The sequence below is a fragment of the Caenorhabditis remanei genome, chromosome X (genome assembly GCF_010183535.1).
Source record: "Caenorhabditis remanei strain PX506 chromosome X, whole genome shotgun sequence".
In the NCBI taxonomy this organism is placed as follows: Eukaryota; Metazoa; Nematoda; class Chromadorea; order Rhabditida; family Rhabditidae; genus Caenorhabditis; species Caenorhabditis remanei.
This window is the reverse complement of record NC_071333.1, coordinates 6,678,383-6,701,038: the sequence shown is the minus strand read 5'-3', so window position 1 is coordinate 6,701,038 and position 22,656 is coordinate 6,678,383. Positions and strand designations below refer to the sequence as shown.

Here is a 22,656-nt window from a genome sequence, read left to right as displayed (position 1 = left end):
TAGAAAAGTGAAGCTAGTTTTTTTTGAATAGCTCCGCCTACTTTGTGTGCAAAATGATGCCCGTCACAAAGTGTTGCAATTGTCAGTCTCATATTTCCTTTCCTTTTCCACAATGTCTTCTGACGTCTGTATTCCATTAAAATGCCGTCATTTTTTCAAAGTGTTCCGCGAATGCGTTTGATATTTTATTAATTTCAGATGAATCCTGACTCTAACCTAACAGATTTGCAATGCGAGTATCCAGCTATCGAGATTAATTTTCAACTCAAAACCTGTAAGTCCAAACAAGAGAAATACCAGAACCAAAAATTGACTGTTCCAGTGCTGGCGCTGGCATATGGACTTGTTGGAGCTCTCAGCTTGGTTGGAAATCTTGCTGTTTTGTTGATTGTGATATGTAGAAAAGAAATGCAAACCGTCACGAACATATTCATCAGTAGCGTTTCTGCAGCCGACTTGGTAAGCACTGGGAACACCGGAAGTCTTCATCTTTCAACAAATCCGGGCATTCTTGTTTTCTCTTTTTTGTTTTACTCCGTTCTTTTTTTTTCATGGATGAAAAAAAAACAAGATGACAAAATAGTGTCTTGTTACGAACCGGAGTAACTTGAGATAAGGAGATGTGGTGGAGTTCTAATTAGTGAAAATCTATCTTAGCACTTATGTGCTAGTGTCATATTTAAGAACAGGGAACACTTTTTCAGTCTATTCATGACATTTCTTTTTAGGTTATAACAAGTTTCTCGCTGTGGGCCACACCATTGGCATACTACCAACGTGTTTGGTACTTTGGAAAATATATGTGCTACATGGTATCGGTGGTTCAAGGATTATCCCTGATGTGGGTACCATTGACTCTTGCAGCAGTTGCACTGGACCGCTACTCTCTAGTTGCTTCTCCGTTCCGACAGCCAATGACTAAAAAGTAAATACTTTTATAAAACAACACCTTACACCTGCTTATCTCTCTTTTTAGAACTTGCTTATTGATAATTGCTGGAATTTGGATGGGTGGTTTTGCCGTACTCTCGCCAATGATTCGAATGGTGGATTTTGTTGACAGCTACGGACCGTGCCATGTAAGTCTAAGCCACTTGTTTCAACGCGTGGGGTCTTAAGGGTGGTCCATTCTTGTTCTGGAAATCCAATCTTTTTCAACCATGATGTGTTTTTTTGTTCTGAGTGCTCTAGCTACACTAATGTAAGATTTATTTTCTATTTTCCATTTTCTATTCTTTTGGTTCCGTATTTGCCTAATTGATAGAAAGGGATGGGTGACATTATATGCTAATTTTCGAGCGCTGAAGCCATAGCTTTTAGATGTGTACAAAAAGAAAGAAAAGATGTCCCTAATCCTGACACTAACAAGATAAAAGGTTGGTATTTTTTTCTGGAGTGGCGTGGGATAATGTATTCAAAAGGAACGAAACATGTCGAGGTTTTGTCTTGTCACAGACTCTCAAAAAGATCACTTTGCCAACCCGGGACAAGTGGCCGCGCACTACATACACGTGAAATGAGCAAACAACAATTTTACTTCCTTTCACACAAAAAAAAAGAAAAAGGGAACTGATGCTTCTTCACTTTTTAAATTTTAATGAATTAATGTTATTAATGAGCACATTCGAGAACTCACCAAAAATCTAAAGTACAAACGGAAACTTTTCTTGCAGAAAATAAGAAAATATTTTTTTTTTCCACCCACTAATCCTTTGGTTTCCTTTTTGCTCTCATTCAAGAATAAAATATGAGAGGTCAAGTTTCTCTTATATTAATATTTTCCGGTTGAGATCGTTTAACGGACAAATCGCTAACGTTTGCAAAAGCTTCAACGTTTCCGAAATAAAAAATCTTGCAGCTTTGCAAAAGTGTGTTATTTTACTCATTTCAGTTCTGCTTGGAATCGTGGGACCATGATAAACAACACTACCGACTATTTTATGGACTATCAGTGCTTGTCATCCGATCTGCAATTCCTCTTATCCTTATCTCACTGTGCCATTGGAGAATCGCCCACATCTTGAATACCCAGACGAAAAAATTCCAAACACTTCGTAGTGCCAGGTCTGTTATTATTGCTTTTCATGTTACGTTTAGTCTTTTTATGAACAATGAGTTCCTAGAAAACAAGTAGATAACAAAATAAAAAGGCAGTCAAAATTAGCACTTTTTCTCATTTTCGTTCATTTTTTCGCCTCTCTTCATTTTGTTTTGTTTTACTCCAATTCATCTTCTCCTCTCTCATCTACACGTGCTTGTCGATATTTACATAACAAATAGTTTAAAAGGGGAGAAAAGATGAAAACAGCCTTTGATGAAGAGTGTTATTGTTTGTGTGTGATCCACTAGCAGGGTTTGAAAAACACAACGTCTTCCTGAAATAATTCTGAAAGTTTTGAACTAAAAAAAATTAAGTATTTTTAGCACGGCAACTCATTCAACCGACATCAAGCGTAAGCAACGTCTGCAAACCCTTCTTCTTGCGATGGTTGTCATTTTTGCTGTGTCTAGTCTTCCACTGGATTTATCCAATGTTCTTCAAGACTTGATCGTTGTATATCAGGTTGGTGCATAAAGAAGAGAAAAATATCAATCTCAAAAATTTCTTTGAATTCCAAATTAATAATGTGAGAAACAGTATTGTATAGTGGGAATTTTGAGTGAGACAAATATCATTCATGACATCATCTTCTATTTTCAGATTCGTCCGGTACCCGATAACGTTCGCCACTTTATTTTCTTCTTCTGCCACTGGACTGCCATGGCTGGAACTTTGCTCAACCCATTGGTTTACGCGTATTACAATGAGAATTTTAGACGTCAAATTCAAGTAAGAAACGCATTTCATTTATTGGTTGATACAACAGAAATTTTCAGACATGTTTTGGAGAGATGCGTGGACAAGGAGAATTCAAACGAGGACTATATTCAATTGTGTCTGGAAGATATTCATACCGGTAAGAGTTATCGGAAACACTCAGAAAATTTCATTTCTGTAATAGGGAAACTTTCAGAGGTGACGATGAGGGAAACAACCCGGAACGTCAAAGACAAACTACTCGCATCGAGTTGGCTAACAATCAAGCCGCTGATATCGAAGTACTTCGAACGGATCTTTAACTCTATTTCTCCTTTTTAGCCATTGTTTTTTGGAATAGAAAGATTAAGTTCACAACAAAAAAAGTTTTAAGTAAGTGCGGTCTCACTAATCCGCTGTGTCAATAGTGAAAAATTGACTCGGTTTGGGTTCTCTTACACTTGTCCTCTTTTTCGATGGAATCTCATTTATGGTTCTCTTTTCAATAAATTAATTTTTTAAATTGATTTTCAAACAGTGCAAAGCGAAAACGCGTGAAAGTTGAAAGTGGAACTTGACAAGCTGAATCATCATCCCGTTCTCTGTAAGTAAACAAAAAAAACCGTCAGTATGACGTCATTTCTCAAAATTCTATATTTTTTTCTATGTAAGCTTTCCCACCTCTTCTTATCCGCTGACCAACCATAAAAGTTCGGCGAATAGTGAATCACAGCAGTTTTTAAAGATTCATTATTGGTTGTTGATATCCGATTTGATGCAGACGACCTTGTGCAGTGAAAAGCAAATATTATGAATGGGGGTGAAGTGGATCCAAGGTTTCCAACACCAATCAAAGTATCAGAGATTATTCCAAAGTTCACTTTTATACGATTAGTTTTATTTATATTTTTTAATAGTCATACAACCTCCCACCCACTCAGTTATGTCGTTTCGCAATAATTGAGGGGTCAGACATATGTCGATGGCAAGTTTTTTTCTTTCCGTTGAAATGTTAATTTTTTTCACATAGTCAATGTGTTAGCCAACCATTTAGTTCTTATACTTGTTTGTTTAACTTTTTTTCGTTCTTTACACTCTTGTCTTTCCTTTTCGCTATTAGTCGTTTGTCACTTTCAGGATGGAACTTCATAAGTTTTCTTTCATATTAGTGTGTTTTTATCCTCTCGTTTTCACTTTTCGAGATCAAATCGTTGGCGTACGCGATAAATTATCTTGCAATAGCCGGTTTTTGCAAGGGGCTACAATTCGGTTGATTGAAAGGAATTATATCGGTGAGTCAATTTTTTTATTAAGATTTCATTCCAAGAAATTTGTAAATCGAGATTTAAAAACAAACGTTCTATTTATGCAGGTCCAGACGTGGTGTTGGCAGAAAACAAAACTAATTATCTAGGGGCCTACGATGTCGTTGGACGAGGAAGAGGGGTCTTGGAAATGAATGTGTTTCTGAAACTGTACCACGATTGTGATGATGCAATAATAGTAAGTTTTAATTGTTTATGAGAAAGAGGAATTTTCTAGATGTCTGTGTCTGGGTCAACATTCTTTTCAATGTTCCTGGTCTGTAATACAAAAGTTTAAAGATAGTGGTAAACATAGAAAATGAAAAATAAGCCAGAACAAAAAGAACATCACAAATTAGTTTGTTTTTGCAGCATCGTTTCTCATTCTCAGAATGTCTTATTTGACCACTACGGTTTCTAGACTGTCCTTTTTTTGAAATTCTGTTTGTTATGAAGAACACTTTTTATTCAATTTTTTCAGCCGTGTCAACGAACTGTCAGCCTCCGCATCCCCTCTTCGTACATCAACCGGGGCACCACTGTCAACAATTATTTTGAGGCAGGCACTATGAACATGGCGTTCCGGTATCCAGATGAACAACGCTCGTGCACCGACAGGATATTCACTTGAATGGCAAACTGACACCAATTTATTTCTTTTTCTCTCTTGGGATGTTTAATCTTACTTTTTTCTGCTTCTCAGAACTTCTCATGTTTGTATATTTATGTTTTTTAAAAGGGGAATTTTTTTATTTGTCATAATAAAAAGAAAATATACATCACAGATTTTGTCGACAATGTTTGGGAATAGACTGATAGGACTCCAAAGGAAATTGCAGTTAAAGCAAAGTAAAAATCAAGAAAAAAGAGAGAAAGACCAGCCAAGGTGGAAAATATTACCCATTGGAATTTGAAAGTTAAAGAAATGCATTATTCTTCAGATTTTTTCGGTTTCTTTGGAGATTTTTCGACTCTCATCTCGTATTTACGATTGGAACTGTCGGAGTCCTGAATAAAGTTACTAGATTTTGAATGCCTTCTTTTGATTTATAAAGTTCAACAGCTACGTGAAAAAATACATCCACAAGTAACCAGAATCTTCTAGAATGCACTTACATTTTTTTCGGATGGCGGCTTTCTAGGTGGTGACATTGATATCCTGAATCGTGGCGGTCGTGGTGTCTGGAACACACTTTCATTGTTCAAAGTATGTATTTCAGATACAAATCTCTTACGCTTGGTTTACTTCCACTCTCAGATTGTTCTTTCTCACGTCGCAATCTTTTCAGCTCTCTTGGTGAATGAGGAATCGGTGGTCTGAAAAAGAGTATGTAAACATCAAGTTGTGCTTCTGAGAAAAATTGAGTGTGTGGGAAAACAAGGAAATGAATAAAAATAGCTGGTGGGAAGAAATTTCAAAGTTGCGTTACCTATCCGGGATCAAACGTCCTTTCTCGTCGTCTGTCGTCTCATCATTTGACATGAACTCATTCATGATCGGAGACATCATGGCGGAAGTATAACTGAAAGTACATGGGAAACTGATGATTTGCTGATTTAGTGTTTTGTAGCTTACCTGCTATGCGGATTGAGATTAGCCCATAAGGGATCATGCAGTGCTGGATCACCAAGAGAGTCGTCGGTTGATGGAGGACGAGTGGGGTCTTGAGATGAATTCTCTACAGTAGCCACACTGAAAAGTCATTGTTGTGTGAGCAGTGGGACATTTTATAGCTTACCCATAGCGGATGTTATGCGTGGTACTGATAGGTTGTAATAGCCGTCTGGCGGCTTGCTTCTCAATTGACGATGACGGTTGATGAGAGCTACTAGATGAACTAGCAGAGCTTCTGAAAAATTCAACTAGAATGATTATATCTTTTTTGGTAAAAATTACTTTTTCTCTATCCTCAATGGTGTGACATAAGTGCGCAGTGGGTTTTCAATTATTTCGCTGAAAACAATTATTTCGAAACTAAATACTTCTATGTCCAGAACTCACATTCTCATTTCAGAATTGGATGGCGCAGTTGTCGTTGACTTTGAGGAAGAACCCGATGCTGATTGGGAGTTTTGGTCGAACGATTGAATGGCTGTACGGTACGACATGTCCCGATTACTGTAAAAATTGCCGCATGTCACATTAAATTCTTGTGGGACAGACTGCAATTCTTACCTGGTTCTTCTACTAGCCGAACTTCTTTTGCTGGCGTTTTCAGATCGCTCTCTGGATGCTGGACGGGAACCGTCTGGAGGTAGCAAATAGCGACTCTCAGAATTCCTAAAATACACATATTAAAGTATACAGATAACAACTGTTCCATACTTTTTCTCACTATCTTCATCGTCTGAATCACTATCGGAAGCTGTTGAGAGATCACGGATTCTTCCACCGCCAGCACCTTCTTCCATTTCAATATCGTCATGTTTTCTATTATATTTGCCGGGGTCTGCCCAACCTATGCACACCAAAAATCTCTGTCGGAGAGATAACTTGGGTGGAAGTGAAGATGTCGTGGATTCAGTGTCAGATGACTGCTCTTCTCCAGTACTGTGATCAACTTCCGATACCGATCCCAATGAAGGAACAAATTGACGCCCGGAGACGCTTTTAGCCGTTGATCTATTATTATGTTGGGAATCCTCATCAGAAGAAACTCCTTTGTTTGGTGGAGATAGAAGTGGTTTTGTTTTCTGTTTTCCAAACGTATTGTCTTTGCTTTTCTTCTTCTTTCCGCCAGCCAACTCAAAAATCTTCTTCTTTTCTTCTGTCCTTTCCTGAAATGATTCTATGTTTATACTGAAATGGTTCAGTGTTGTGGTAATATTTGATACTAGCCTCTAATTTTCAGTACACATGTTTTTATATGAAAAGCACGTTTTCAAATACCCCATTATCATATTTTGTTGCCAAGAACTCAAAACAACATACCACCATAAGTTGGAATGACAAATCTTGATTTGCTTGGGACAAACCAGTTACCATCGCAATGAGGAAGTAGATTACTAGTCTAAAATTCTAGAATTGTAGTCTTGTCTGTCTAGTAATCAGGAACTCACGATAGCAAAACAAGAACCGGGATAATAATTCCAGGGGATAAGCTATATTTGATGCCATTTACAAGTGTTTTATCCAAGTTTTCATGGAGAACATCAGTGATGACACTGTAGAAAAATGATTGATTCCTGAAAATTGAAGAAAGTTTTTGGAAAAGTTAGAATTTATTATCCGAACTCACCCAAAAGGTCCACAACTCTTACTCGGAGTTTTTGATGCAATCACAAAACCGACTGGAAGTGTACACAGAAACAGGAATAGTATTAGGAGCGCAAAGAAAAAGTTGGACGATCGACTGGCACGGAAGATCTGACTAGCTGGTACATTGCATGTCATTGCAGCCCAGCCACGGATATACATCAAGATGATTAGTTTGATATTGTTGAGCATAGGTAGTAATGGTACGAAAAATAGCCCGAGCCAGATCATTCCTGCAACTCAACAGTAAAAATAAGAAAGTAAGAAGAAACCGAACCTTGGTTGTTCACAAGATGTAATACGTTCTCTGCAACTTTGAACTCTCCATACTCTGGCTGAAAACAAAAAAATGTTAAAAGTCGTACGTATTTCCATTTTATCTTACGAAAGTTCTCTCCAAATCCCATGGCCAAAAAAGATTCAAATACCGGCATGCCAAACCACGAAGAAAGTCTATCAGGAAAATAGAGGCGACTGTCATGTACAAGTCCATGGTCACCAGTTTGGTAATCTCTTGTCCAATGATTGTCTCCCAACACAGACCTCCTTGAGACATTCGAAGCGATGCGCGAGTAGATGCTCTGAATTTAAAACTAAAATGTTTTATGAATAATATTACTGATTATTACCCAGTCGGACTGACTGCATTTACAGTAGTCTCATTCCAGTCAGAGTTTGGTCCAAATTGATGAGTCTCCACTACCGGCGATGAAAAAACTGTATCATCTTTTGTGACGGACGCTTTCGGGTTGTACACTCCGAATGGTCCGAAATCTGGTAGTACAGTAGTCCAAGAACTGGTAGACGGGATAGGAGTGGTGGTCACCGGAGTATACGAGTAATAAGTGTGTGGTGTGTTATTAACTGGGTATCGTGGAAATAAAGTGTCACGAATTGTTCTGAAAGGAGAAATCTCGGGGACTATGAAAACCTGATAGTATGGATTCATACCTTGCAATAGTCTCCACGTTTGGATTTGGGGCAATTGTTGTAGTACTCGGTCTGTCGCTCTCATTTTTCTCTCTTTGCAAGTTTTCCAGTTGCAGCATCAGAGAATAGATCAAAGTGTAGTAATTGAGAATATACAGGACCAGAACCCTATAAAACAACAAATTGATTACCCTGCAAACTGCAGCAAAATAACCTTCCCAACTGGAACCTCAGCGCATTTCTTGGATGTAACTTTTCAATTTTGCCCAGCAGATCAAAAATATTTGGAAAAACAAGAGTAATCAATGAGATTGTGATAGCTGTGGCATTCTGCAACCAACGTTTTTAGAATTAATATCCGGTTCCTACAATTTTGTTACCTGAGCAAAGAAATGTTCTCCTTTCAAGGTACCACATTGCATAATAGCCCATATCGAGAAGACGTACATTGAGCAAATGAATAAATTCGTGAGCACTCGAGCAATAAATCTGATCCAAGGATGTTTATCACTTGGTTTCTGTTTATCATCGTTGATAGCTTCACGGAACTTTATCACATTGGCCATGTACACATTTCCAGCTGTTTCTGGGTTACCAATCGTATAATCCCATCCAGTGAAAGCTTTCCAGTTGAACAGATACTGTTGAGTTTTTCCCGAAGATAATGTTCCTCGACGGTTGTTAGCCGCCATTCTAAATAGAAAAATATATATCTTTTGATTAAATGAGTTTCGTACTTTCTCAGAATAATGAAAAGTGAAAATCCTAGAATGAAAATATTGCAGAAAAAATATGCAACAGGAACACGATATTTGATTGTTTCTCCGAAAAATGTTTCCTTTGAATAGTAACCGTAGAACAACAAGGAATACTGGAAGTAACCCTGAAATAAAACAAATGATATCATAGTTTCTCTTTTCTCCACTCACCCCAAAATCCCAGACTGTTGAAAGCTCATCAGCACGAGCACGAACAGCTGGCGGCATTACTTTGATTGCTTTCGTTTTGTTGTATCTGTCATCTCCGAATGTAGTCCGGGAGTCGGCTAACCACTGAAACATTTTTGATTCAATAAATTTTACTTTGAATTTCACCTACCTCCGGAATAACTACAAACATGCACATGATAAAAGTAATAGTAATATTGACTCCAAGTACCCATCGGTGAAAAGTGAAATATGAAGAAACCACAGATCCGAAATGACTTTCTATTTTTCGAATCTTAGCCTCCCAGGGAATTAAATAAATTTTCAGATTGTCCAACCATCGGCTAGCTTGTGTCAACCTTCTTCCCGCTTCCGCTTTGTATAACCTAGCTTTTGACACTTTTGCTTCTTGCTGTTGCAGATGCTTCTGTGCTACTCTTAAACAAAAAATTATATTATTCGCCTTGTTACCCGAAATCCTTACTTCAATGTTCTCCTTTTCCTTCTCATATACCATGGTTGACCTCTTAACTTTTGTATTATCTCTTTCTTTTGTTGAATTTTCTGAAGTATCCTATCTTTCGACGCCTCTTTGTCATCTTCTTCGTCGAATTCGTCGTCATCACTAAAGTTTTCAAAATTTTGATAGAAAAGTGAAGCCATTTTTTGAAAATACGGAAACGTAGTAACACTTACTCGTCATAATTCGGGTTTCCTAATCGTGTATGTGGGCGGACAAGAACACTCGATGAGCGGCGGAATAATGAAAGGAGATCGGCCTGGAACAAATACAAATTTTTGTGATGAGGGACTAACAATTCAGATTCAGAAATATTTTGTAGTTAGTAGACAAATACTAATTACTTTCTGGAAAACTTTCCAGTACATTCGTTCTGCTGTTCCACTTTGGTTTACATTCAGAATTTTGAATAAATAAAAAACGCACAATAACGGACGACCTTCTACTCATCCTACTGTCGATCTCTTCTTCTGACACATCGGCCAACGATTTGACCGATTGTCCTGTCTCCGCACCATCATCCGTATCATGCCGGACCAGTGGCTGATGGGCGCCTGATTTTGGCATTGTGCTTCAGATGACTGCACGCCGACACTGCGTCCACAGCTCAATCCGTTGAGTTGACAGCTTCTGAATCGAAATTTATGAATACTCGGAATCTTTGAAATGAAATCTTTGAAAGTGACAACGAAAAGATGGAAACCGGAAAGTGACGGGATCTTTGAGTAATTGCGATTTGCGATATGATTAGGAAAAAATGTGGAACGACTGGGGCTCATTTTTTGCGCGTCTGAGAAACTGAAATGAGAAGAAGAAGAAGAGAAAAGAGCGGTCGAGGTTTTATCTGATGGCGGGGCGAGGGAATGACGAGAGAAGGGGGACCATGTGTCTGGTGTGAGGCCGCATTATGTAAAAATAGTGATATGAAACAAGTGATAGTGAGTGCGGCCAGCGGGAGGTGCTCGAAATGCAACAAGCGATGTAATGAATGAAATTTTTGCGGGTTGGCGACCGAAACGAAGCACACAGAGGGGTCCGTGACAGAAGACACGATGAAACATAGAGCAAAGACACACTTTTTCGCCTCTGACACTCGCGTCCGGGGCCGCTCCAAAGAGAAACACAAAAAACGAAAGAGAAAGAGTGTCTGAGAAGGATATTGATAACAATTGATGAGAAAAGAGCAAATTGGAGACGAGTTTGCAACAAGGCACCTCACGATTTTGATGGCGATGGCAAATAACACAAGCACCTCCTGTCTTCTGTCTCTTGTTGATTGGCCAATGTGGTTTTCTATCATTTTTTTGAGATTGAGATTGAATGAATGTGAGGCCAATGAGAAAAATAGAAAACATACTCATTAGATTCAATCTGATTCGCGTTTTTTTTTCCGTGTTCTGCTACTGAGAAGTGAAGATTGAGCAAAAGAAAATAGAGAACACCGCTAGGAAAACATTGAGGGAAATGAGTTGAAGATGGAGGATATACGGGTCATAAACTTAAGAGGGGAGTATAAAATTTTAGTCTTTCTGTCATAAAAATGAGTTTTGTTCCATTTCGTGAAAAGGGGGTCAATTAGCGTTAAACTGGGACTGGGAGCAGATTTGCAAATTTGAGTTTTATTGGAGTTCCTAATTCTGTCATTTTCTAATATGAGGTCTATCAAAAGAAAATTGGCTACCATCAAAGTTAATTTGTTTTTTTTTAACAATTGCAATAAGAACTCCAGTGGGAGGTTCTGTTCAACTGTAAGGTCAATCACAGTAGGTACAACGAGAAATTCTAAATTTTCATCCGAGCACATATACTTCGGTATATCAATATATTCCTGAATTCAGAAAAAAATACGGAAAATCAGTTCTAATAATATCACTCGGAAATGACTGGTAGAGAAGAAATATCTTGAGGGACATGAGGTGAAATGCGATCCCTACGAACTTTTTGGACTCTCAACTAGAAAAATAAGAACAACATATCTCTCAAATATCGGAAAGGTCAGATGAACAAAAACTTATCTCCAAACGAGACATTTCTGATAGACGGTCCTAGTTGGAATTGTGACAATCGAACTAAAAATGTGATGTTCTTCATCTTCGACTCAACTATCTTCTCGTCAACTCAACTTCTCCCCCTTTTTTCCCCTTATCTACCTCCTGCCGACCAACTAGTGTCTCCACTCAGAACCAACGTTACTTACATCCCCGACAAATGCCTCTGCCAATGGAAAATGACGGACACTATTGTCGAGAGATGAGCCTGAAGACAGAGTTCGTTGTCTTGATCAAACTTGTTATAACAAAAACCGCTTCTCTCTCGTTGTTCTCATTGTCACAATCAAACAGCTCATGATCCAACTTACTCATGTTTTTATTTTGAGCATGTCATCGGCTAGTCGGAACAGCCAGAAAGATGTCAAAAAAGTGGCAGATTGGGGGAGAGAGGATTGTTTGTGATATGTTTCACGGACTGTGACGTAGCTCTCCGTTATTTTTGAAAGTTGAAAAAGATAATCTATCATCCTTATCATAACTTGTATATAAAAAGATCAACATTTGAAAACAGAATTTTTTAATCCAGCCAACCACAGAAGTTGCTAATAACTATGTGTTTTGATCTCTCTTTTTACACTGCTAATAATGTTTAAAAATTGAAATGAAAAAAGATATTTTCTGTTATCTGGAAGAAAAAGAAGATATCCCAACATCCAACATTAACTAAGAACAAATATAAGAAGTGCAATTCGTGTAAGATCACGAGAGACACTGAATGAAACATTCCAAAGTACAATTGAGCAAAATATCTAATCAGAATGAGGGAGAAGACGAAATTGAAACAAGTGTCAAAGAGTGCCGGCTGACACAAACGTGAGGTGCGAAGTTAACAACCTGCGAGATGTTTCGGCCAATCGAGATTTATCTGTTTTTAATGGCTTTCTGATGGCGATTAGATTTTTAACGGATATTGAAATAGTGACATGAAACAGGCGGAGCTCAGAATAGCGTTTTTTGTAAGAAGAGTTCTTTGGAAAATTGTTAAGATTCATACAGATAGAATATGTCTAGGCATTTAAAAGTTTGAAACTAAAGTTTAGATGAATTTTACCAGAATTTGCTATTCTTAAACGAAAATAAAATATCCCAAGTAAATTGAAAAACAGAGCTTTCGCACATTGTACTACACTTGAAAATTGAAAACAAATCAGAGATGAATGTTCACTATCTATCAACAACACGGGTGATCGTATTTTTTTACTCGAGACACTAAGCATCTCCCCCCAACCAGATAGAATAGAGGTGTGAGTATAAATGTTACACCAGTGTCCACTACTCAACTGGTCCTTACCCTCTATCTCTAGCCGCTCCATCTTCTCTTCATATCACCACCAAACGAGTTGTCAGTGGTCCTCGCGCCGTCCGTTTACACCTCTTTGTGGCGTATGAGTGAATGCGCTGCTCTTGACCAGTCGAGAGACGTTTCCGCTTCGCTCGCAATTATTCAGGCGTCTTGTGACTGACCAGTTGCTTCACGGAATCTGTGCGCGCATAGTTGTCCCAACCACTTCCGTTGACATTAAGTCTTATCAATTGTTGTTAGTGTACTACGTTTCTTGGTAGGTGTTGGAATCAACACATTTAAAACTGGTTTTATGAAGGAGCAGGAGGGATCATTGATATAAGTTTTCAAATTGTGATGAAATGAATTGACTTCATGAAACAGGCTAAAAACTGTTTCAGTAAAACAGATTGTTGTTTCCGCTACCGTGCCAACATCCTGTCTCAGCTCGTCCCAGTCTGATACAGTAATCCCTTGTGATACTTGAGCTGAGTCACTAATCATCTCGTAGAGGGCTCAAGTGAGATTCGTTTTCCAGTTACACTTCGATTTTAAAATTTCTGAGAACTATAATAAGAAAAGTTTATTCGTAGGACAGAAAGTTCCAAAGTGGGAAAGGAGAAGCAAATTGCGGATTGGGATAAATTTTTTGCGATCATTATTTTCGAGATTATATAATTTAAATCAGTGGGATTATAATCCAGCATAGAGATGTTTATTCATCCTCGTCCGCATCTGAGCGTTCGAATTCGCGATACTGGCGTCTCAGACGACATTCGCAGAGGATCGGGGTCTGGAATGTTTTATATAAGATTTAGTTAGTTTTTTTGATCTTTACACAGCTGACAATTTCATTTCTAAATTATTTTACTTACCTTGATAGTTCCCATTGCAAATGGTCCGAAGCTGTCGACAAGTCTGACCATTGTTCTTGCTTTCTCGAAAACAGTGACGCACTCGCTGATGTACCTACAATTCCTTAGTCATTTATAAAAACAACTCTGTTAAGCTTACATGTTTTCCTTCACTCCATGGCAAGTTGGACGGTCGTCTCGAGAACATTCTACATAGGTTTTGGTGAACTTGAAATCACTCCGTTGGAGAATTTCAACTTGACTACCATTGATCACTAGAAATTGGCTATTAGTGTAAACGGTCCCTACTGAGGGCTACTCACGGTGTCCAAAGACTGGTTGAAGGTTATGCATGATAACCGTTTCGCAGACCTGCTCTGTAGTCTCACTCATTCCCACCAACATTGATTTCTTCATCATGAAGAACGGCTTGTTTTGTGGGAAGCGTGAGCCAACCTCATCTTTTGGTTTTTTGATGTCTAAAAGAAAGACAACTATCATAAAAATTGGTTAGTAACAAGTTATTCTCATCAACTTACTGAATGCTTCAACGAAGAACAGCACGATGAAGAAGATAGCGAATTTCGCGATGGTCGTCATTTTTCAGAGTCGTCGTTCCAGATTCAGATTTTGAAGGAACGAATGAACGTGTGAAAATCTGAAAGGGCTCAATTCCAAACTATATCCGGGTATACAAACCACGCCCTCCAATTATCTCTTCGTGTCTTAATTCCAGGTTTCAGATTTTTTGTGACTGCACATCCTTCCACATTTCAAAGCACAGCGTCCATTATTCTTTTCAGATCCATCATTTTTTCCATGCGAAACCGATAATTGTTATGGGTTTTCAAGCCCAGCGCGTGCTGAAAAAATGAAAAACGACGCGTGGGGTTAAAAGTCGGAAGTAGATTTTGCATAGGATGATGGATGGGGAAGTGACGAAAAGCCGGAACTACAGATCGACTACAAAATTTATTGATTGGAAAGCAGTGTGGTTACTGTAAAAGGAAAAATATTCAAAAATTGGGTTTGAAAAATTCGGAATTAATAATTAAACTTCAAAAAAACTGAATTTACAACGCGAAAAACAAAGTTTTTACCCACGTGATGATTTAGAATTACCGTACATAACTTTTTAAATTTCAGATGAAACATTTTCAGATGTCTACTTTAAGAATGACGCCACCAATAGTTCACTTCTTTCTATAAAAGTGTTTCCTACTCATCACCTTCAAATTTACGCTAGTATCTTCTTTACAAACAATAGTCACGAGGAAACATCTCTTCTTTCGAAGTAGTTCGTAAATTGTAATTTTTGATCTAACAACGATGCTACTGACGGTCACGGTCAACACTAGGGTCATAGCATCTTGAAAACAAGTTCTCTCTTGAATTGATCATATCTCGTAAGCGAAGAGAAAATTTCTCATTTCTCTCATTCATTTTTTGATTTTTCGCAAATGAAATTCTCAACTTGCTTACTTTTTTCTTTTTTGATAATTGGCGTTGTGTCTTATGAAAATAAGTTCCGTTTCGCTGGAACTATTCTTTGTAAGAGTGATAAACCATGGTGTATCAGGATTCGAGTAATAGAAGTGGATTCATTGTGAGTTTCCAACAGATTGAGAGAAATTCAGATTTTCTTGTTCAGGATTGATGATGAAATTGCTGCAGACGACTTTTGTTCAAATGAAACAACCCGAACTTATGATATTGAAGGAGTTGATGAGAACGATGGCTTGCTAGATGTATTTTTTTGTGATTTTATGAGAGACAAACTTTTTTTGAAAATTATGAAATATTCATATGTAGAAAGGCCAGTTGTGTTGTAGTTATCAGTATTAGTAATATGAAAATTCAAAACATATCGAATAGTTTGCCTCCATCACAAATTCAAGTGGTATAAAATGTTGTTAAATTTTTTCCAGAGAAACTTCGAAATTCAAATGGTGGTCACTCACAACTGCAGTCGCTCAACTGACACTGTCTTCAAAACTCATATCCGTAGAATCCCATTGCCGAAAGGTCCAACTGAGTAAGAGAAAAACAATAAACCAATCGGAATTTAATTATTTTTCTTGCAGACATGCTACAATTCGTCAACATCTCAACCTAAACACGAATAATCCACAATAATTTCTTCCTCGTTTATATGATTTTTGAAATTTCAGTTTTTTCTCAATGTTCTTCCATTTTATGTCATATTGTAGCTCCGTTAACATCAATAGTTATTCAGTTTTCATCAAATAGTCTTTCTGTTGTCTCTTTTCATTTTGTCACATTTATTGATTTTCACCCGAGTCCTTCTTTGATTCAAAATAAACATTTTTATTCTATTCTATATGAAAATGAATACATTTTCAAAGAAAATTTGCTTCATTATGAAAACAAGTGCTTAGCAAAACGTAAATAATCTACTTGGATTTCCTTTCGACTAAAAATACACATAACGTGTAAACCATGCGGCGCACTTGCGAAACACCATGCGGCGGGTTGCGGTAGGCGGGGCCACACACCAAAACCACGTAGTACACTGATTAATAACAAATTAAGCTCATTTTTATTCGATTTTTTTCTAGTTTTTTCTATCGAAATGTTCAAAATTGATCTGTGATTTTTTTCAGGGCGAATGTGTACATATCCCATCGCCAAATCATGCAAGCGGTAACAAAACTTTTTGTGGTTTTTATATTTGTATTCATATTATGGACACTATACGTAGAAAATCAAATAACTGCTGTGAGTTTGAATAATTGAAGATTTCTTGAGATTATTTTCTAATTTTTAGAGGTCCCGTAACACGGACAATATCGATGATTTGTTGGAGTCGGCCACAAGATTAGAGAGATTATTAGCATATGAAGCAAAGAAAATCAAAGAATTGACGGAAGATGTACACCAGCTCAATGCACGGAGGAGGTCGGGAAAAATGGTCATGGAGGAGATGGTGAGTGGTTTTTATATTAAACTATAAAAATTAATCAAGTCGAATCGAAAAACCCTAAAATCGTGAGGAGCCTTGGTTATGTAATTTACGAGAATTGATGTTCCTTTGAAAATACATGGATAACTTTTCTCCGATCGATTTTCCATGTTTTACCCGTATTATTATTGAATATTCCAGGTGTCACCCGAACTGAAGTACTGGAAAGATCCGATTCCTGTCTTGGTGAGTTTGAATTTGGTATTATCTTCAAAATTATTGATTTTCCAGGTATTCTCATGCAATCGTGCGCAAGCAGTGAGAGATCATGTGCAGAAACTAATAAAGTATGTTCTGTTTTTGATTGTCCGATTAGTTTCCGTTTTTTTCTTTTCAGGTATCGACCAAGCCAAGAGAGATTCCCAATCATTGTATCCCAGGACTGTGACAATGACAACGTTAAGAACGAAGTGATGAATTTCGGAGACAAGGTTCAGTATATCAAGGTATTTTTCATCTTTTTTTCTATCAAAAATTATAAATTTTACAGCATTTGGCCGGCGATAAGGCAAACATCACAATTCCACCGAGTCATAGACAGTACACTGCCTATTATCGAATTGCACGTCACTACAAGTTGGCTCTTAACCACGTCTTTGTTGATAAGGGATACTCGTCGGTAATCATCACAGAAGGTGTGTTGTACTAAAACATTTGAACTATTGAACAAAAAGTTTAAAAGTTCAGATGACCTCGACATCGCCCCGGACTTCTTCTCATATTTCTCAAGTACTCGTTACTTGTTAGAGAACGACGACAATTTGTGGTGTGTGACGGCGTGGAATGACAATGGAAAACTCGAGAATATTGATGTGAACGCAGCATCCAAATTGTACCGAAGTGATTTCTTCGCTGGTCTCGGGTGGATGATGTCATCGTGAGTTATCTCCCATTATGCGGGATTAGAAGCGCAACGAATGACATGACAACACGAAGTTTGTTTCAGAAAAACATGGAACGAGCTTGAACCAATTTGGCCTGTTGGATTTTGGGATGACTGGATGAGAGACCCTCTTCGTCGGAAAAACAGACAATGCATCCGCCCAGAAGTCAGTCGAACTGGTATGATGTCTTATGGAAAGGAAGGTGCCAGCAAGTGAGTATTCTCTATTTCTCATTATAAAAGCGAAATTTCATATTTCAGAGGCCAGTTCTTCAGTAAACACCTCATCAAAATTAAAGTAAATGACAAGTACACCGACTTTGGAAAGATTAATCTGGATTATCTGCTACCGGTGCGTTGTATCGTTTTTTTCAACTGTATTCATCGACTATTTGTTTCAGGGTAACTTTGCGAAAAAGACACATATCGAAGTGAAGAAAGAAGCCATTGAAATGAGAATTGATGATGTGGCTTCTTTTGTGTTGAAGCCAGAGAACAAAGGAAAAAGTGTCAGGTATGTTGTTATGAATATTCCAACAAGAAAAACGTGTCTCTTAATGTTTAAAATACGAACATGACTCAAATAGTACTCTGGAACAGAACAGTGTAATTTATTCATGACTTATGTTTTTACAAAAGATCTATGAGATAGACAAATTAATTGCTGGAATAGATTTACTCATTTAAAATATGAGCCTTCATCTATGTTTTTTAGAGTTATATACGATGGCAACGTGGATTATATCCAAAAAGCGGACAAACTTCACGTTATGCACGATTTCAAAGCAGGTGTACCAAGAACTGCCTACGATGGAATTGTCACTTGCTTCATTAACGGAATCCGTATCTATCTGGTACCCGACCGAACCAAGGTGCCAGGGTACAATCCAGACTGGGCTGTACCACCGTCTTTTGGGGAGTAATCGGCTGGTTGTTCATTATATTTATTTACTTGTTGATTATGTATTTTTAATTTTTATTTAGATTCTATTTTAGTAGTACGGGTAACTCAAAACAATTCTAGTCTTTTTCTGCATGCATTCCTTTTTTGTCAACTAGTCAGTTTATCATCTTTTTTAGTGATTCATTTGGCCTTCAAGCTTTGGGAACTGTGATGGTTTAATACTCATATCTTGCCGTATTATCATCCAAAACTTGGTTTTAATTTTATCTCGATAGGGGTTTTTATTTTTGTGCTCTTTAAAACAAACATTCAGACGCCTTTGATTGTTTTTATTCTTATGTTAAAGCATTTTTCCGTTCTGTTTTGTACTGTAAAAATTAATTTTTCATCATGGAAAAAATTATTTATTTAATTTGGCCATGATGAAGGGGAAAGTACAAGAAAAGCGGACAAGTATTATTGTAACAGCAACATGCTAGTCACTCGTGTCAATTAATGAAACCCGACGGTGGAAAAGGAAACGGATGGGAAAAATGAGTGTAAGTGCGCACTAACACAGAGCTGAAGATCACGCAAAAATATCAGCAAATTTTAAAAAGGCAATTAAAGAAAATGAAATGGTAGAAGAAGCAACTAGTTGGAAGACGACGACGACGTGAGTGGAAGTGTGAGAATTCGTGTATTCTACTAAAACATCATACGGTTAGGGGACACTTCATCTTGCGAAACCTTTTGATTGGCCTGAAAAGTGGGTGAGTGTGTGAAGCGGTGAGCCGGAAGTAATGGCGTTTACCTCCTTTAACATGTGTAATGTCTCATCAACCTGAGAAATAAACAGAAAATCGATATATACAACATGAGTGGTCCAAACTAATGGGGCAAGAAGCAAAGCTAAAAGTAGACTGCAGCCGAGGAGTACTGAAAATGAGTTAACGTTTTTGAAGTCTGCCACTGATAAGAATTCGTTGTTGAGTTGACTACTCACCTTGATCTGTTCCAAATGGAATGTCTTCCAAGGGCAACCTCAGCAATGCCGAAAGGAACATATGAGGGAACACCACCGCCAGCAGCAGAATAGCTATTAATATCAAGTCATAGATTAGAAAAACGAGCTGAAAACTTTATGATGTTGATGAATGTCCATATTGCACTAAGATTCTTACTTGCAATATCACAAATGGAATAAGACACATCTTAGCTCCTCGAAATGCACCGTAACACGTGGAAATAACTACGGATCCTGGAAAACAAAAAGTGTAATAAGATTTTCAATTTTGCACTTGTCGCATCTCTTTCCCTCGACGTACCTAGAATTATCACAGAAAACATGACCGATGTGGCGTTTCCGAAAAAAGAAATGAAGATGACAATGGCTATGTAGAAGGGTATCGTCAATACGCTAATCAATTTTGTGAGTAGCTGAAAATAAAAAAACAATGTGTACAAATATATAAACAATCATTAACTCTAAAAGCATTTTTGGGACGGAGGGTAGGGATGAACCCTCATATTACTAAGACCCTCTTGTTTATTTGGTCTATGGTCAACTCACCAATACATGAACCCTCCGACCACAATACGAGAATGGATCGTAACCGAGCTCGTGTACTTCGGTGTCGAGATGATTCACTCGACGTCGTCGTTCGGCTTCTGACACAAGGAATTCGCTGAAATAAAGAGAATCAGAGGGTAATTCGATTTGCACACGATCTTTGGTTGTTTCCAGTTGATGCATTTGATTTGATCGTGTTTTCAGTTTTTTTTTCTGAGAACTCGAACGAATTCAGTGAGTGTGAAAAAAGTGACTAAAAACAGAAGTAAGGTCAAAACATACATTTGATTATCACATCCGCTCGATGACGATTCATGGTTGTCTTCATTCATTTCTCTTCTCCTGTCCCATTAGTCAGCATTCGAAAAAAACGGTAATTTATTCGTTAGGATGGGGATCTGCAATGATTAGTCATGGAATAACAATGGGTGTTCGGAAACGAAGAAAATGCATGAGATGGGGTGAAGTGAAGCGCAAGAGCGATCGGTTTAAAATATTCATAGACGAGTCATTAACACAATGCAAAAGGCAACAACACATTTATCAGATGGGATAGGAGTCTATGAATCGAATCATCGACGTGTAAGCCGATCGGATTGGAACATGGATCTAGTAGGTTTATTCTATAAACAGAAACGTAGCAATGTTATGGAGAAGGTGAGCAATATGTTATGTTTTAGTTTTTGGGAGGAGTCATACCATTGAGAATATCAATATTCGAGATTGAAATCTTTCGAAAACTAAATGAAAACTGTTTGCTGGTCTATACTGAACAGAAATTCAACAAGTTCTCAGAAAAAAGTTGAAAAAGAGGTTTTGTTTTTAACTAGAAACAAAAAAAACCTTTTGGAAAATGAGTTGGTTTCCCTCAAAAAGTGATTCTAGCTCAACTAATTTTCTCAGTTCTCCATGTCTGGAACGTATGTAAACGAACGTCATTGACAAACAACACAGATGACTATTCCCCGTTACCGCTAACACAAAGAATGGGAACCTATGATGGAAGACAAAATGAGCAGAACATGAGTTGCGACAACAATGACCAAAAATTAATGTGGAAAAATCAGGAGGCGTCCGTCGAGAAGGAGAAAATGGAAACAAAGAGCCGTCCGCGTTCAAAACATTAGAACGCCTACTTGTTGATTGAATGAATTCTATTCTGGGTATACTTCGAGCGGAAATTGAATGACATAACTTGTCGCAAGAAAGATATGAAAAAAGAGACGAATTTTCAGCATATGGAAATAATGATAGGGTTAAACGTTGAGTTATTTATGATTGGACATGAAGTACATATGATAATTATTGGAAAGCGGTTTAGATAAATACACACGTGAAAAATGTCAAAATGTGAGAAATGAAAATCTGAGGTTTTACAAAAATAGACTCTATTGGAGTGATAGATAAAAGGAGAGAGCTCGATGAAAATTTGCACAAAGGTTCCGAAAACACAACTATGGATGTTGGAAAAAGAGAATGGAAAACAAGGAAGTTGCTTTTTGCTTTTTTCGCTTACTTCGTGACAAATACTTCAAAAGACAAGAAGACACCCCCACCTTTTGTCTTCGGGTCCCGATACAAAATTGGCAGAAAACGAGAAAGAAATGAAAACCGTCAAAAGTTAGCTCCACCCTCTTTTGGGTGTTTTCCGTTTCTTTTTCTGCTTTCATTTCCATACTAACACGAACGCTTGTCCGGAAGCCTTCATTTCTTGGAAAGCAGTCTGGTATCAGAAAAAGTATCTGAAGAAGTAACAGACTTGAAATTGAAATTCAGCGAGATGCAATTAAATGTCAGTTGATGAGTAATTACAGGCAATTAAAGTGGTATTTGGACTTGAAAAAGTTCAGAAGGAGTGAGGGAGAAGTGGTGACTGGAATAGATGCGTTTTGAACATTGAAAAGTAGAGGGTGGCAAAAGAAAAAATGGGAGAAAAAGGAAAATACGTAAAATACGACTGATGGGACAGCAAAAAGAGAAAATAAACGTTTATGGAGTTGTCACAATATATTCACTCGTACTTTTCTCTCATTCTCTCTTTTTTTGGAAGAAAAGTTGTTGTCAACACTTAGACTGAGTAAAAGGGAACACTTGGAAAATTGAAATTCTAGGTACCGCTTTGTTCGGTTTGGTAGTTTTTCAATTTGTCTAGAATTGCAGACATGTTGATTTCTGGAGTGCCAGAGATGACCTATGTCTCATTAACCTTTGGACTATGTTAAGAGCGTTATCAAAATTCTGTTAGATTCAGCATCAATATTATAAAAAACACGTCCGAATTGAACATTATTTATTTATGATATTTCGAAAAATGCTCTCAGTAAAAACAATCATAGTACATTCGAAACTGAATTCGCAGATTCTTTCAGTTTCAAATTGAACTAAAACACAAGAAATTTGGTTTTGATTTAAAA

The 22,656-nt window shown here is 37.6% G+C and overlaps 7 protein-coding genes across 7 annotated transcripts; 4 read left to right on the top strand and 3 right to left on the bottom strand.

Moving 5' to 3' along the window:
* Positions 1–198: 198 nt before the first annotated feature.
* On the top strand, positions 199–3,120 carry GCK72_023281 (uncharacterized protein; the record flags this gene model as incomplete). Its single annotated transcript, XM_053735319.1, has 9 exons — positions 199–274; positions 323–459; positions 729–925; positions 977–1,079; positions 1,892–2,064; positions 2,425–2,563; positions 2,702–2,830; positions 2,878–2,957; positions 3,015–3,120. 9 exons carry the CDS (start codon positions 199–201, stop codon positions 3,118–3,120), a joined length of 1,140 nt encoding a protein of 379 aa, XP_053578885.1.
* Positions 3,121–3,935: 815 nt separating this feature from the next.
* On the top strand, positions 3,936–4,732 carry GCK72_023280 (uncharacterized protein; the record flags this gene model as incomplete). The annotated part of the gene is made up of 3 exons (XM_003106685.2): positions 3,936–4,089; positions 4,170–4,300; positions 4,583–4,732. 3 exons carry the CDS (start codon positions 3,936–3,938, stop codon positions 4,730–4,732), a joined length of 435 nt encoding a protein of 144 aa, XP_003106733.2.
* Positions 4,733–5,031: 299 nt separating this feature from the next.
* GCK72_023279 (uncharacterized protein) lies at positions 5,032–10,300 on the bottom strand (the record flags this gene model as incomplete). Its single annotated transcript, XM_053735318.1, has 25 exons — positions 5,032–5,109; positions 5,218–5,283; positions 5,337–5,418; positions 5,532–5,624; positions 5,678–5,794; positions 5,841–5,951; positions 5,999–6,055; positions 6,104–6,220; positions 6,278–6,382; positions 6,428–6,879; positions 7,034–7,112; positions 7,162–7,287; positions 7,341–7,590; positions 7,635–7,692; positions 7,743–7,938; positions 7,987–8,256; positions 8,309–8,455; positions 8,502–8,617; positions 8,668–8,980; positions 9,025–9,170; positions 9,217–9,339; positions 9,386–9,650; positions 9,698–9,838; positions 9,910–9,992; positions 10,160–10,300. The coding sequence occupies 25 exons, from the start codon at positions 10,298–10,300 to the stop codon at positions 5,032–5,034; spliced, it is 3,732 nt and encodes a 1,243-aa protein (XP_053578884.1).
* Positions 10,301–13,781: 3,481 nt separating this feature from the next.
* GCK72_023278 (uncharacterized protein) lies at positions 13,782–14,520 on the bottom strand (the record flags this gene model as incomplete). Its single annotated transcript, XM_003106663.2, has 5 exons — positions 13,782–13,859; positions 13,942–14,035; positions 14,081–14,195; positions 14,244–14,399; positions 14,460–14,520. 5 exons carry the CDS (start codon positions 14,518–14,520, stop codon positions 13,782–13,784), a joined length of 504 nt encoding a protein of 167 aa, XP_003106711.2.
* Positions 14,521–15,380: 860 nt separating this feature from the next.
* GCK72_023277 (uncharacterized protein) lies at positions 15,381–16,056 on the top strand (the record flags this gene model as incomplete). Its single annotated transcript, XM_003106602.2, has 4 exons — positions 15,381–15,526; positions 15,572–15,668; positions 15,849–15,955; positions 16,005–16,056. The coding sequence occupies 4 exons, from the start codon at positions 15,381–15,383 to the stop codon at positions 16,054–16,056; spliced, it is 402 nt and encodes a 133-aa protein (XP_003106650.1).
* A 519-nt stretch (positions 16,057–16,575) lies between these two features.
* On the top strand, positions 16,576–18,709 carry GCK72_023276 (uncharacterized protein; the record flags this gene model as incomplete). Its single annotated transcript, XM_003106680.2, has 11 exons — positions 16,576–16,659; positions 16,709–16,867; positions 17,045–17,089; positions 17,135–17,190; positions 17,241–17,349; positions 17,394–17,538; positions 17,591–17,780; positions 17,850–17,999; positions 18,048–18,138; positions 18,188–18,300; positions 18,502–18,709. The coding sequence occupies 11 exons, from the start codon at positions 16,576–16,578 to the stop codon at positions 18,707–18,709; spliced, it is 1,350 nt and encodes a 449-aa protein (XP_003106728.1).
* A 958-nt stretch (positions 18,710–19,667) lies between these two features.
* Positions 19,668–20,425, bottom strand: GCK72_023275 (uncharacterized protein; the record flags this gene model as incomplete). Its single annotated transcript, XM_003106745.2, has 4 exons — positions 19,668–19,802; positions 19,854–19,930; positions 19,998–20,109; positions 20,243–20,425. 4 exons carry the CDS (start codon positions 20,423–20,425, stop codon positions 19,668–19,670), a joined length of 507 nt encoding a protein of 168 aa, XP_003106793.2.
* Between the last annotated feature and the right edge of the window lie 2,231 nt (positions 20,426–22,656).